Here is a 16,371-nt window from a genome sequence, read left to right on the forward strand (position 1 = left end):
CCATCACCAATCTATAGCAAAATGTACAATCTGATTGGGTGTTGTGCCGTGCTGCACTTTGCACTGCTTTCAACTATTTCTGAGTTATGTTGTCAAGAGAAGCCGAGCAAAAAATACTATTACTGTACACCGAACACTAATGAAGAAGCACTTGCCTGTTATAAAAGTTGAAGGTGATCCTGCTTAGAAAGGACGCTGTAACCTCTGGATTCTGTATATAAGAAGAAATAATTAATTTTTATATGGCAAGGTACAGATATACTTAATAAAAAGGACAACCCAAAAAACGGTCTTCCAGTATTCATTATTAAAATACTCAACATTTACTTTCCTAAAATGTGTATCAAACATTTTTTTTTTAATAAAATACTGTTTTCAGCTTTTTTTCCATCTCGGCACTACTGCTGATCTCCTTTCCTCTGGCATCATTTCTTTCACTTAAAGTTTATTATTTTTAGAAACGACAAGAAAAAATAGACAGTTGCATACAGTGGCAGCTGGTGCTCAAAATTTTTTTGGGGGCGCAAACAAACTGAAAAATACTGAAAAAAAACATCAATTGCAGCCACTGTGCCCATCAATTGCAACCTCACTGTGTCCATCAATTGTAGCCACTGTGCCCATCAATTGCAGCCACTCTGCCCATTAATTACAGCCACTCTGCCCATCATATGCAGCCTCACTGTGCCCATCAATTGCAGCCACTGTCCATCAATTGCAACCACTGTGCCCATCAATTGAAACCACTGTGCCCATCAATTGCAGCCACTGTGTCCATCAATTGCAACCTCACTGTGTCCATCAATTGCAAACTCACTGTGTCCATGAATTGCAACCTCACTGTGTCCATGAATTGCAACCTCACTGTGTCCATGAATTGCAACCTCACTGTGTCCATCAATTGCAAACTCACTGTGTCCATGAATTGCAACCTCACTGTGTCCATCAATTGAAACCACTGTGCCCATCAATTGCAACCACTGTGCCCATCAATTGCAACCTCACTGTGTCCATCAATTGCAACCACTGTACACATCAATTGCAACCTCATTGTATCCATCAATTGCAGCCACTTTGACCCCCCAGCGGCACAGTCCCCCCTCCCCCCTGCGGCACTTAACCAGCACAACCCTAAAGCCCCCCGGCAGCATTTAAAGGGGCCGGATGGTTGAATAGGGGGTGGCTGCGGCAGCCGTGGATAGATTCATGCTATGCGCCCTTAATGGACGGGCCACCCCTGGTTGCATAGCCAAAAATACTAAGCGAAAATATGAACAAGTTCAGGAGCAGTTTCTCTCTGCAGATACGTAACATTAAACAATGATATAGAAATGAAGGACCAGATCGCAGGTGATTACATTTCTCCATGACCGCATGGGCTCCCCCTTGACGCTGTGCCTCCACCAGTGTCTACTGGGCCTTTTCCCCACCTCAGAAGAGGAAAAGTACCTAACGATATTCCTACAGGAAGCTTTGTTCACAGCTAGAATGCAGATAGCCCGGTCGTGGATCAAAATCCCACCCCCCACTATCCAACAATGGCTTAGGGCAGTGAATGCCACACTCCCTTATAAAAAAGTGCTATACTCACATAGGGGTTGCCCGGCCAAGTTTAATACAATCTGGTAACGATGGCTGGAAGACTCCTCTACTTGTACAGATGAGGAATAACTACCTCACAATAAGCAGACCTTGGTATATCCCATGCCATTGCCCTCCACTTCCTTCCCACTTCAAGAGAATGTAAGTCTCTCCTCGCTGTGCCCTGTCATATCTCCCGTCACACCCACACAACCGGTAACTAAATCTACATCTAGACGCATTTGATCCTGCCAGATCGAATTCTGATCTTATTTAAACAATATAACCCTTTATATTTCACACTTATGGTGGTTCTGTCAAATGCTTTATCCTTTTATTTGGTGCTTGTTGCACTTCAAATTTAAAAACACACCTTGTTTTTTTTTTATGCTCAATAAACTTTACTCTGATTTAAAAAAAAAGAAATGAAGGACCATTGGTCCCAAGCAATATCATACCATTAAATAATTAATTGTCATTGCCCTGCCTGTAAATGCGATGTGATTTGTTTTGATAAAAAGGCCTTTCCGCTAGGGGTTCTTGAACTAGCAAGAACAGTATAGTCGCCCACAGGACTAAAAAACAGGGTACCGCTCTTGCTCAAGGGCAAAAAAAAAAGAAAGGGAATTCTTAGGCAGAGAGGAACAGGAAAGAAAAATAAAAAAGGAAAAGGAAAAGGAAAAAAAAGAGGAAATTAAGAAAAAGAGGGAGGAAGAAAAAAAAAAGGGGGGGAGAGAGGAGAAGGCCATCTCTGTCCCAGAGGTTCACTATGGGTATATTGACTCGTAGTGTTGGATTACAGTTCTGGAAAACACGTAGGTAGGTAGTTGTGCTAGACGGAAATAAGCTAGCTAGGGCTGCCAAGTGTGTAAAAATGGATTGTGTATGTCAGTTAATATCGCTGTTTCATTCACCAGGGTACCGTACACCTGACTTTTCACCTCGTTGAAGTTGAAAATCAACATCTTACACGCTTTTGCAATTGTTCAATTGTCGCAAAAAGTTCATTTCTTTTGCCTGAACTGAAATCTAGGATATTGCTGGGAATTGTAGTGAATACTTTATTGAGGGGGGGATTATCCTCATCATACAGCATGCATGTTTATCACAATTTGTCTGATAAGGTAAGAAAAGGTTCTAATGCAGGGAGTCATGTTTCTGAGTCTAAATTCTACTAATTGTAATCCCATACATAGGCAGACTTTGCAATGTGGTCATGTGTGGGTTCTTTGCTTGTAGATTGTAAAGAATCAATAACTGCCCTAACATCATCAATGTTTGTTTATTGTACCTTGAGATAACTTCAACTGCACCCAACTGTGTGGATTGATAAGATCTGGAACTGCTTACTTAAACATTCTGTCTAGAGAACCAATATATGATATTCACACTTTCCTGGTTTGTTCAATGTACTACTATAATTATTGTTGGAATCTACAGTATATGGAAGATTGGCAGTTTGAGGCTCGGTTCACAATGTTGCGATGCCAGAACCCTGCAAATCAATTGTGGGTTTCCTCATTGCAGACAGTTCACACTGCCCTATGGGAACCGCTGGGAATGTCAATACAAAGTTAATGACACCCCCAGATCAGTTCACATATCGCAGTGTGAACTGTTAATTTGGACATGAATTGGATCGCATGGGTGTGACCAAAAAAAGGATGACTTAGGCCTGAATATGATGCAAATTCAGCCATACAATCTGTATGGCTGAATTTGCATTGCACAGACAGGGCATGTGATTTGCACAGCAGTTCAGTGCGAATCACATGCAATGTCGCACAGCGCACAAGTGTGAACCCAGCCTAAACCACACTTTACACAGAATGCCAGACTCATCCACCTGAGCAACCGCTCAGTGTCCGCCACCCCTCGCTGCCAATCCCTCCACTGGGTCCCACTTTCCCAATGCATAAAATTCTAAATACTAACAACATAAAAAGCAAATCTGCTCCCAGCTTCATCACCAACCTCAACTAAAATATCACCCAAACCATCCTCTTGCTCCTCCCAAGACCTCCAGCTCTCTACCTCTTTCGTCACCACCTCCCATGCTTGTCTCCAGGAGTCTCTCTCTTCCCCATTGAAGTCCTTACCCCAATCAGTCCAGCTATCTCCTACTATTCTGCTTTAGGTGATCCTTGAAAACTTTCTTTATGGAAACTTATCTCGCTTCTACCAATCAACTTGAATTTTTCTTTTTCCACCAACTCATCCCCCACAGTCATTACTTTTTATATAACTTGACTTTAGGTTGTAAGATCTCCCAAGCAGGGTCCTCTGAAATCTCCTGTACTGTATTCTGACTGTACTGCCTCCCTTGATTTTGAAAAGCTCTAAACAAATTGTTCCTGCAATAAAAATCCTGAGTAATAATACGTGGTAGGTTCCCTTTTAGGAAAGAAAGGAAGGTCTGCCATATGGTTTCCTACTCTACCAATTTTGAATGTAAGAAGAATCAATATTATGGAATACAAATAACCATCTTGCATATTGTGTTTGACTATTGGATCTGAGCCTGCAATCTAAAAGGATGGTACTATATCATATGCCATATATACTGCATATATGTCACTATTGGCAAATGGAGGATGGAGCTTTTTTAATTGTGCTGTAACACTCTACCACATTATCTTTGATGGAATTTTTGTTGCACAAAATGTGATACATGTAGCTACAATGAGAGAACATGAAGTCCATAGAAACTTTGTTGTCCTACACAAGAGATAGACTGTACTGAACGTTTGGGGCAATATATAACATTATTAGCAGGAGCGTAGCTTGAAGCTTGTGGGTCAAATGAAAAAGTTTACATGGGACCCCCTTCCACTATCGGCCGGACCCTCTGACTTCCAGGTTTTACATACAAGCCCACCACTTTCAACCAGCAGCTCAGAGTGTGGCCTGTTTGCCCCCACCTAGTGTGTACGTGCACGACTTTGCAGGGCGAGGAGGGGCTGTACTGGGCTGGGCCGGGAGGGCTGAGCAGAAAATGCACTGCTCACTGGACAATCAGGGAGAAGTAGCACAGTGATGAGGTCATTTGGCTCTCTCCTCCTGTGAGCATGTTCCCTCTGTGAGACTGAAAACACCATACTAATCAGTAGAGCCTGTGAGAATAACTGTAAATCAGATTAAGGATAAAAATTACACAAAGCGTTCAATACCTTCTTTGTGAGTTCATCTTCCTCTGAGAAGGATGACATGATAATCATGATAACTTGGAGGCTATATGAGATGAAAAACAAGCAGTAGCGAGGGAGGTCAGGAATCTTCTCCTGGAAACAAAACACAAAGAGACAATGATGGCTCTGATGCATTAACTTGGTAGAATATAGCCCAGAGAATTTAGTCAGTTGTTTTAGGCAATGGAATGGGCTCTTCTATTGGACACTATGATGAATAAGGGCCATCATGTCAATGTGGAACTGTTACAGTAACTCAAGCCATAGCACACCATGACACTGCTGTTGGGCTCAATTCTTTCTGGCCTCACAGTGATTTATACGGATAATATTGTTTGGCAAGTACATCTGTATATGATTTGGGAACCTCTATGCGATTGCTATAAAATAAATTGGCATACATCCCAACTGTCCCTGATTTTGAGGGACTGTCCCTGATTTGAAACAAAGTCCCTCTGTCCCTCTTTCCTCCTCATTTGTCCCTCATTTTGGTCTGATCTTTATAGTTGTATGTAAAGTGCACTTTTTCATCTTTCAAAAAGTGTTTCCCTGTGCTAAACAATTCATCCAATTTCTAAATTGCTGCATTTGTAAATATCAAAACCCGGTGTTAAAGGAATAATAGTGGTAACCCCCCCCCCCCCCCAAAAAAAAAAAAACACTAATCTTTTTTTTTATATAAATCTCCTTTAAGGGGACATGCCTACATACTTTTGCTAATAGGTGTCCCTCGTTCCCATCTCAAAAAGTTGGGAGGTATGAATTGGTATTTTGTTTTACTTTAACTGTTGCCTTTGAGAGACAGAGGGCCCCACTAATGTTTTTTTCCATGGGGCCCCATAACATCCTAAAACACCTAGTACCCGGGGTGTACTTGTTGAATGTACATCATATCCTACCTTAAGTGCAATTCGGATTAAAGACTGGAAGGGAAAAACACCACAAACAATGGACAGAGTCCAAAAGATGAACAAGGTTCCAGAATCCTTTCGGACACAGTACCGCCGACTGTGATGAATTAGTAACACCATGATCTGAGGAGAAAAGACAATGTACAAATACAAAAAAAAAAAAGAAAGTAACAAATGAAGATAAGTTACTAGCAGCGCTGTTCTTACACTCTAAAATTATATATACAATTAAAGAAAATCAATTCATATAAATCAATCCATATATGTAAACATATTTGTGTTTTTCGAACAATATTAAAGTCCTCAAAACACCATAGTGTACAGTATATCTGTGAGTCCAATAAACATTAAAAGTTCAAATGAAAATCAAGATAACTTCTTCCACCAAACCAACAGTGCTAGCTCCTTATCTCAATGAAGGTAGAACACTCACCAAATGATACTGATTGTAATTTCACAGACAAGCACTATGCACTTCATACAATAAACCTACACAAACCTCTCCTTAACGAACCTTGTTCCACCTTCCAATCTCTTTCATCACAACACCCAGTCTACCACCATTTCTTGAGGCTCTGACTGCTTTGTGCACATTTATTTAAAACTGGAGTGTGGCTGGTGTCTCCTCTATGTGTCACGTAGAGCATACATTGGACACATAGAGGAGACACTGACCACACTCCGGTTTTAATTAAATGTGCACAAAGCTGTGGGAGACTCAGTTTTCATGAGGGAACTGATGATGCTTGTGTGAAAGAACCCTAAATAGCAGGGATGTTCCAGAACTTGTTATTGGGGTAATATAGTATCATCATTCTCGCTGGAGAAGACTTTAGGGCCTCCAAGGAAGAATTTAGGTTTTGACAGGTAGTTGGCTTATGACATAAGATGTATTATATTTAACAGAAAGATCTATCTAGATCAGTCTTTCTCAACCTTTTGACCTTGGAAGAACCCTTGAAATAGTTTTCAGGTCTCAAGAAATCCCCACTAAAAAAAATTATACCAGAACCATAAATAGAACCTTCAGGGCTTCGGTGTAAGAAAGCATGAAGAGCCCCCCTGACTGCTCAGGTCATTTCCATCGATCCTGGGGCTCTTTCCTCTGATCCCAGGGCCTTTTATGGTTCTGCAGTGGCCCCCTTCCTACCATATTGGGGACTCCCCAAGGTGGCAGAATGCCAGGGCCCGGTCGCAAGTGTGACCTTTGCGATCCTGGTAGTTCCGCCACTGAACACTGACCTAAGATCATGGTGCAATAAGTGTGATCAGTAGTTTGTAGAGAGTTTTAAATTAAAGAATGGGGTCTACTTAACCCCTCTCACTCTATATGACAAAACGATCTTTAGTAGTCATAATTTTTGGAAAAACCTCCGGAGGTCAAGTAGTTAAATTAAACTAATAATACTGTCTTCAAAAGAAATTGCAGTGAATCCTTAAATTGCCAGTCAGTGCAGGCAGGGATCGGTCTGCCATGTCTTTCTCCTCAAGTGACCTCCGAAGGAACCCTGGTTGAGAAAGGCTGGTCTGGATCTTCTTATGGGAATGTCCTTACCCATGTCACAGCGTGGAGGGGAGGATTGATATATAGGACAGTGGGGACGATTTTGTCAGGGTAAGCACTAGCTTGTTCCGTTATGTGCTCTGATACTGTGATCCCTATTTCAGCAACGGATGTGAAGAACAGCAACAAGGTCAAGAACTGCAAGAAAGGGAAGAAGAAAATCATGGTCAGGTGGAAGCCTTAAAAAGAGGACCTGTTTTTATAAATTGTGACTTTACATTAATCTATAGAGATAATAAATCTCCTACAAAACTAGCTTCCCAGGTTACATGGTCTCTGGCTACCAATCATTCCTGGAGAAAGTCAACCAGTAATAAGATAAGAGATTCAAAAAAGCCACATGTATGCAAATTATTACAAAAGCATAGAAAAAAAGGTTTTAATTCATTAGTAGATTTCTTACATACAAATCTAAAAGCATTACAAATGGCTATAATTTACCTAAAAAAGCACTGGCATTTGAAATAAACTAATGAAATTGATAAGGCATCTGGTCCTTCAAATAATGAAAGTTTTAATATATTTTGAAAATATCACATTATCTGATGATGTGACTTTGTTGGTATAATCTTCTAGTGAGTGACATACAAATACTTAGGTCCACAGTTCCCTGGAGACTGTACATAGTCCTTGGGTGGGTTAGAGGTTTTCTTCTGATATTTTGATTTTTGGAATATCGCCACTCCATGCTTTCTATTTATGGCAATCATGTGAATAAGAGCCTAGGCATTTGGTCATGTGATCTTTCCTGAATATCGGCCAATCTGAACACTGATCCCCAATTTAGTAGTGATTGTCTGACCAATGCCTAAATCACGGGGTATACTCTTTGCTGTGGCTAAAACATGTCTACTACCCTTATCTGGCTGCTGAGTTAGTTTAAGGCACAATGGACATTTTGTCACCTCCAGGTCATAGCTGCAAAAAAGTTCTTCCGGCAAATGTTGATAAAGCACAAAGAACATACAAAGCATTCTCTGAATGGTGCCTATGCTGCTCCTGTGTTCATAATGCCACAAGCTGGCTGCTACTTTGATTGAATCACACACCAAAGCAGGGGCGGCCTGTCCATTAAGGGCACACGGGTGACGCCCCCCCCTGTCCATCGCCGCCTCTCCTATCCATGCGTCTGGCCCCTTTCAGGACACCGGCGCATGGAATCCAATGCAGAGAGGCTGTTTTTTTGAAGCACCGATTAGAGCCACAGGCTCTAATAGGCTTCAATATAGGGTGGGCTTGGGTTGCAGAGAGTGTGTTCCGAGCCCACCCAGGTGTGATACAACAGCAAATCAATATTCGCTGTTGTAACACTGATCCTCGTCCCGGCCAATCAGGTAGCTGGTTTTGACTCCGGTCACCCATTTGGCTGAAAGGACAGGCAATCCTATTGGACACCTAGGAGGAGGAGCTGCATGGCGGAAGCCGCCGTGATACAGAGAGGACACAGGAGCCGCTGTCCACCACCCATAGGAGCCCGCAACCCGGCTGCTGTCCGCCACCTGTTGGAGCCCACCCACCTGCAACCAATAGGGTAAATGCCGGGGTAGGGGGGGTGTCGCCGACCAATCAACCTTTGGGGATGGTTGTTTGCCCCCCCCCAAAAAAAATAACAAAAAAAAAACCAGTTGCCACTGCACCAAAGAGAGAATAAAAATCGAAGCATGGGTGGCTACCATAATAAACTTGTCAATGCATTTTGAATGATCTCCAATGCATCTCTACCTGACTTTAGGGTCCGTGCACACTAGGAGCAGAACAAAATGCTAGAACCTCTGAAAGAAAAAGCGGCATAAAAACCACCCATAGTAGCTCGTATTGCACAAGAGTTTAGAAGAGTTTAGGAGAGTTTATGGGCATTTGCTTTTATAAGAGTTCTTTTTCCCAAAACATTCCCCTCTGCTCATTCTTTTTTTTTTGCCTGAAAATACCTCTCAAAAAGCGCACTTGTGAAAACTCTTCTCTAAATGAAATATGACTCTAAACTTCTTAATGTTCATGGAACATTGGATAACATTGAGCTGTTTTCTACGGGGAGAAAAAACCTGCAAAACTGTGGAAGCAGTGTTTTTTAAGACCAGTGTGTGCGTGGACCCTCAGGTATTTCCAGGAGTCAGGACAAGACCTTTCAATGCAATTTTGTTTGTTAACCAAGAAACTGCCTAATTATCTCCAGCGTCCTCAACATTACAGAACAAGTCCAGTGAAATGTAACTAATTACTACTAACTATACCATGACCTGGATAAATGAGAACCTTCACAGACATCTCAAGTAATGTTTGAATTGGCCACAGCACTTCCGAATATTCCAAGTTTTCGTGTAGGAACTTTCTCTTACTGAAAAAATGATGGCACTTGTATATGAAGCATACATTGGAATCTGAACAGTAGAAATCTAAAACCCAAAAAGTAATACTTTTAGCCTCTGGGTCTCACCTGCTTGGCCAGGTACAGTTTAGAATTAGGGGATTTTACTTTGCCCCGTTTGCAGAAGTTGAGTAGCTGCCATGGAGCGAAGAGCCAGAAGAAGATCAGAGGAATCCACACTAAAACAGTCTGGCTAAAACACAATGGAAAGTCTGGATCTGGCCGCTCCAAGTAGGAGGAATTCTGTGAACAAGAAACACGGGACACATAGATAAATACATAACACAGTGCACTTGTTATACAGTATAGGGACTACTTAAAGTATAACTAAAGGCAAAACTTTTATTTTTTTTAGTTTTGGAAAGAGTGGAGATAAATTAGAACATCTGTCAGATTTTCATTGACGTCTGTGCCCTTGTGAAGGAGATTCACCCTCTCTATTTGTCCTATTTATCATTATTATCAAAAGTAAAAGTAAAAGAAAATCCCAAATTTTGGGTTGTCCCCAGAAAAGTAATAGAGGGAACATCTTCCAATTGGGACACTTGTTCTGGTGACCTGGGGGTCTCAAGGAATTCCCTTAATTCGCAGATATTTTCTGAGTTCCTGTTTGGCTATTGTACGGGAAGTGAAGGTAAATCTCCCCAATAAGACACAGATGGCAAAAAATAAACTGACAGGAGTTATAATCCTACCTTACTCTATTCAAAATTAAAAAAAAAAAAGTTTTGCCTATAATTCTACTTTAAGCTAGCTATACAGTAGTACAATAGTGTTCAAATTTAGTTGTTTCACAAACCTTTGCTCGATTTTCAAATCATTAGCGGGGTCAAATCAGCAATAGTTTTTTTCTTGAATGAACATAGTGTATGTGGTTTTCATTCAGTAAAGTCCAATCAGTTTAAAATTGAATGTAAAAAGCAAATTAAATTTTGAACAACATTTGAAGAGTTCTAAAAACAGACTACTGCTGCCCTAAAATTTGATGAGGCATCAAAAGATAGTGAAATTATAATAAATATGAGCAGCGCTGATCTGACCCACCCTTTTTCCTATACCTATCACCCACTGGTGTCCCTTAAAACTTCATAATGTAATATTCTACAGTTCAAAATAACAGGTTAATACAATTCATAACCAAAATAAATAATTCATGTGCAAAATATATCCCCTCGTAAAGTGCTAAAGTGCAAATAAGACCTGTACAATAAAAATATAATACGTAAAAAATCTCAGAGTATAAAGTGCTATAGTGCATTAATCAAATGTATCATCACTTTAAGAAATACCCTGAAAATAAACCACAAAAAAGTCTATGTGATTTCCAATATAAAAGTACCAAAATCTTCCAATATAGTTTGTCCAAAGTGAAGTGGCTTCACCCAAGTGCTTCTTAGGCCACTGTGCAACACCCTATGTGATCCGACACCACTCTCACTAAATCAAACTCACCAAAAGTACAGGCTGGTAAGATTATAAACCAGCTTTGTCAAGACGTCAATTTTTTTGGGAGAGGTGGGGGAGCCTTTTCCTCCTGGGTTGAATCTGGCCTTGTGCACAAGGCTTGTCCCTAGTTGTAGGTAGGTCTCTCCCTAAGCTCTCTAAGTTCTGATGCCTTCCTGGTAGGTATGGGGCCGCACTGGTCTGGCTGAATGCCAGGACCTGAAAGAAGCCCGTGGTGTACGTGCCCCTGGAGTGGCAGTCCAGGGGTGCCGTAATCTCACTGTGAGTGAGGGTCACTTTGAGTTATGGCACCATCACACTTTTCCTCCACGCTTTCCTCTAGGGCCAAGCCTTTTGGCTAGGACCAGAGGAATTTTTTATTCCTGGCCAAAGGGCCAGCCATTGTTTTACACAAAGGCACCTATTGCACTTCTCCACTATCCTTCACACCACTTTTATGTGTGTGTTTGTCGTGTCCTGTCACTTTCTCTTTTTTTGGTTGGATGTACACTTTGTTTCACGCTTGATGAGTAGGGTGTAGGTACTCGGGCCTGCCCTGAAAGCCTTGGGTGGGGTTGGACATGGCCTTCTGGCTTAGTTCGCTCTCTCTCATGGGGTCTCCCTTCAGGGGAACCCCACCTAGTACTTGGGGTGGTCTGTTTCGGCAGACCTCCCAGAGAACGGGGTCTGTCTGGTTTCAGCCAGATGGACCATGTGAAGTACCCCAGTCCCCGTCTGGAGCATAATGCCCCGGGGATCAGGGCAAGGGTCCTTTCTCTTCCAAGGAGGACCATGTGTACACCTTGTGCACGTTTTGTGTTTCACTTTTTTGGTGTGCACTTTTTTTTGCACCGGATGGAGTCTGAGTGTGTTCACACACCACGGCTTTAAAAAAAAAAAATGTTGTTTGAAAAAATACTAGTGTATAAATTTCCCTTCACTTCCTATCAGGACACCACATGATGGGAAATTTCTCCAACAGGGTCTTCCGTGTGATTTTACATTGAAATAATAAACCCAGCGCATTTCTAAAGATAAAGCCTTGCACTCCGACCCAGTTGATATACATTATTCCCTAACTTTCTGGTACAATGTTTTTATTGACATATAAAGAGAAACCAGATAACAAATTCCCAGGCAGGGGATATAAGCATGAAACATAAGACAGAACGCAAAAACACAAAATAAAACGTCAATGCGGAATGCCTGAGCCTGCAGACTCAGAGACTGAGGTGGGCAAGGGGAGCGGAGCTGTCCCCAATAATGGGGAATAAGCACGGGACAAACAATAAAAAAATAAACACACACAACGGTGGGGGGCGGGGGGGGGGGGGCAATGGGAGAGAACAGAGCAGCGAGCAAGAGGCCCAGAAATAGAAAGGATAAGAGGAGAGGCAAAGAGGAGGTGGGAAAAGGAAGGTCCCCCAGCCTGGGGATGGGGTCGGGTTAGTATAAGAGGCCTAGACTAGTCAGGTGCAGAGTAGGAAATGCATAGGACCACCACGGGGCCCATACTTTGTGGAATTTCGCATGGGAGTCGTGGAGGATACTGGACATTTTTTCATGGATCATGAGGGTCGTCAAGGCGTTCTTTACCTCCGAAAATGATATTCCCTAACTTTCAAGCCCTGATATAGGGGGCAATGCTTTGGCCCTCAAAACAAGATGGCTTTATGTATAGCCTTTAATGTGATTTTTACATTGAAATAAAATTATATATAGACCATATAAGTACAACATGGCGCTTCAATTCTAGATTTACTCATGGAAATAAATACATGATAGGAGTTCTATCCCTACCTCCGTCCTTAATGAAAAAAGTTTAGTCTAGAGCTGGGCTTTGAGGACTTTAAAAAAAAAGCTGCTCAGAGTCCTTTTTAAAGCGGAATTAAACCCAAAACCCAAAATATAATATATTGCAGCTTACCAATCATTAGATGTGGTGGCTGCATTAGGTTTCTTTTTTTAGGCTTTTTCCCCCTCTCTTTTAATCTGGTGATCTGGCCGATAACACACATCCTATCTTATGCCCCGTACACACGTTCGGACTTTCCGAAAACAAAACCGTGGAATTTTGTTTGAAGGTTGTTGGCTCAAGCTTGTCTTGCATACACGCGGTCACACAAATGTTGGCCAACAATTACGAACTTGGGAACGCGGTGACGTACAAGACGTACGACGAGCCGAGAAAAGGGAAGTTCAATAGCCAGTGCGGCTCTTTATGCTTGATTCCGAGCATACGTGAACTTTTATGCTTCGGACTTGTGTACACACGATCGGAAATTCCGACAACAAAGTTTTGTTGGCAGAAAATTTGAGAACCTGCTAGCCAACATTTGTTGGCGGAAAGTCCAACAACAAATGTGCGATGGAGCATATACACGGTCGGACTTTCAGCCAACAAGCTCACATTCAACATTTGTTGTCGTAAAATCCGAACGTGTGTACGGGGCATTAGAGTGCCTCCACTCTGGGTGAAGGAGCAACAGAGACACCTTTGGACAGCAGCATTGTCAGTCTGGGGGAAGGGGAGTGTTAGATGTACCAGCATGCTTGAATACACAAACAAATTGTAGCCAAACTCTAGCTCAGCCTTTGTCAACCAGGATGCCTTGAGGCTTCTTCAGGGTTGCCTTGGCAAAATGCCTAAAAATGTATAAAAAATTGTATAAAAGCCAGCAGGTGGATGAAGCCTGTCTTTAAAGCCACGTACACACGATCAGATTTTCGGATGACCGTTCGTTCGTTTTTTGTGGGATGCTAGTCTCATGTCGAAAGTGAAGAGGTTACTCACCATACGAAAATTTTCATACGACAGAATACAACGTCAGAAGTGACCTAATGTGTTGAAAAGTTTTGTATGTATTCTTTTGTTTCTCAGCATGTGTAGTCTTGCTCTTACGATTTTTTTTGTATGAAAACCGTACTAACGAAACAAAAATCCGACGTTCACATCCCACAAAAATTTTATAGCCTGCACATCTAGCTTTTGTCTGACGAAAAACCAGAATCGGGTGTTGAAAGCACCGTACTAACGATCCGAAAATCGGCAGATCGCTCGTCGGACGAAATTTTAATTTCGATTTTCAGATTGTGTGTACGGGTCTTTAGTTGTACAAAGCCACAGGTTTTCATTATGCACCATTACGACTTTGATAAGGAGGATGTCTGTCACCTCCACAGCATCCTCGTTTGACCCTCCTCTGCCTCTCTCCCTCAGCACTGGGGGGTCATATTAGCTGACTGGTGGAGAGAAATTGAGGGAGAAGAGAAACATTGGCATAGTAGTCAGTGCCAATGTGCAAAAGTGTATTTGCTTTGGAAGAAAAAATCACCTCTTATGCCCCGTACACACGGTCGGATTTTGCGATGGAAAATGTCCGATCGGAGCGTGTTGTCGGAAATTCCGACCGTGTGTGGGCTCCATCGGACATTTTCCATCGGATTTTCCGACACACAAAGTTTGAGAGCAGGATATAAAATTTTCCGACAACAAAATCCGTTGTCGGAAATTCCGATCGTGTGTACACAAATCCGACGCACAAAGTGCCACGCATGCTCAGAATAAATAAAGAGATGAAAGCTATTGGCCACTGCCTCGTTTATAGTCCCGACGTACGTGTTTTACGTCATCGCGTTCAGAATGATCGGATTTTCCGACAACTTTGTGTGACCGTGTGTATGCAAGACAAGTTTGAGCCAACATCCGTCGGAAAAAATCCTAGGATTTTGTTGTCGGTATGTTCGAACAAAGTCCGACCGTGTGTACGGGGCATAATGTTGGGTGACCTACATGTTGCTAAATTATGTAAAACTATTAGAATAGTTATTTAGATTTTAGAATGGGGTACCTTGAGATCGTCCATAATTTTAACAGGTGTCTTGACAGAAAAAAGCAGTCCCAGCAACATTTATTTCCCTTTTGAGATACAAGTCTTACATAAATAAATAAAAGCTGATCAGTGTAAGCACTCATCAGTGGTAAATGATTTGTCAGAACAGCTTGTTCTGTTAAAGAACAACAGACTTACTGGCTGGATCATAAGGTGAAAACAGAAGAAAGAAAGCCTATAAAAAGAAAACTAATGAAGCCATCTAAGATTTGTTAAGCTACAATATAATAAATGTTTGCTTTTAAAGAGGTTTTAAACCCTCAGGGATTTTCACCTGAAAAACCTCCTGTGATGCAGCTCCCCCCTAGAGCCCCCCTTTTACTTACTGGTGTCTCCCGTCCTGATTGGATAGATTGATAGCAGCACAGCCATTGGCTCCCTCTGCTGTCAATCAAATTCAATGAGGCGGGAGCCAGGGGCGGGGCCAAGTCCTGCTGTCTGTGTCAAAAGACACAGCAGCAGTACACGGAAGTGCACCCGCACGAGTGCCCCGAGGGAGAGCGGCTCTCCAACGGGGCATTTGAGAAGAGGAGGAGCCAGAAGCGCCGCTGAGGGACCCCAGAAGAGGAAGATGGGGGCCACTTTGTGCAAAACCAACTACACAGAGGAGGCAAGTATAACATGTTTTTTTTTTTTTTTTTTTTGTCTTTTAAAACGAGCCTTTAGATATCCTTTAAGTTTAATACCACTTTAAATGCTTTGCTGAATCAGATGCACTTCAAAAAACATAAAATCTGTGTGTGTTAATATCCTCACACATTCACTAAGGGCACTTTCACACTGGGGCGTTGGGGGCATCGGAGGTAAAGCGCCACTATTTTTTAGCTATCTTTACCGCCGTTTTAGCGGAGCTTTTCGGCCGCTAGCGGAGAGCTTTTAAAATCGCCTGAAAAGTGCCGCTGCTGCGGCCTTTGCAGGTGTTTTGGCGGCGCTGCCCATTGATTTCAACGGGCAGGGGTGTTTTAGGAGCGGTGTATACACTGCTCCTAAAGCGCCTCAAAGATGCTGCTTGCTGGATTTTTTTAAATGTCCAGCAAGTGCACCGCTCCAGTGTGAAAACACTCGGGCTTTCACACTGGAGTGACAGGAGAGGTGCTTCACAGGCGCTATTTTTAGTGCTATAGCACCTGTAAAGTGCCTCAGTGTGAAAGTGACCTAATACAAAAAAATGAGAATTGGGTTAATATGCAAAGAAAAAATTAAAACATTATATGGACTTCAGTGAAGAAAGAGTTATTTATTTCTAATGTTATAGCACATCTGTAACAAGTTAATTTTTTGTCTAATCCTCTGAGTCTACAGTGTAAAAAGCTTAGATTTTCCACGTGCCTCTTTCACTTTTAAACATGTTGTCTCAAAAATCCCCAATATTTTCAATTCACTAATTATACTTTTTATAGGAGTCTAAAGGGTTTGATTTGTTATT

General features: G+C 42.0%; 1 protein-coding gene across 1 annotated transcript in view; it reads right to left on the reverse strand.

Moving 5' to 3' along the window:
• Window positions 1-16,371, reverse strand: part of ABCC2 (ATP binding cassette subfamily C member 2) — a 95,866-nt gene that overhangs the window by 76,159 nt on the left and 3,336 nt on the right. The window contains exons 2-6 of the mRNA XM_073595767.1: window positions 9,679-9,852; window positions 7,236-7,382; window positions 5,669-5,803; window positions 4,752-4,862; window positions 156-211 (exon numbers count right to left, since the gene is read on the reverse strand). Of these exons, the coding sequence (XP_073451868.1) occupies window positions 156-211; window positions 4,752-4,862; window positions 5,669-5,803; window positions 7,236-7,382; window positions 9,679-9,852 (623 nt within the window). The remainder of the gene's footprint in view (window positions 1-155; window positions 212-4,751; window positions 4,863-5,668; window positions 5,804-7,235; window positions 7,383-9,678; window positions 9,853-16,371) is intronic.

Source organism: Aquarana catesbeiana, linkage group LG08 (assembly GCF_042186555.1).
Source record: "Aquarana catesbeiana isolate 2022-GZ linkage group LG08, ASM4218655v1, whole genome shotgun sequence".
In the NCBI taxonomy this organism is placed as follows: Eukaryota; Metazoa; Chordata; class Amphibia; order Anura; family Ranidae; genus Aquarana; species Aquarana catesbeiana.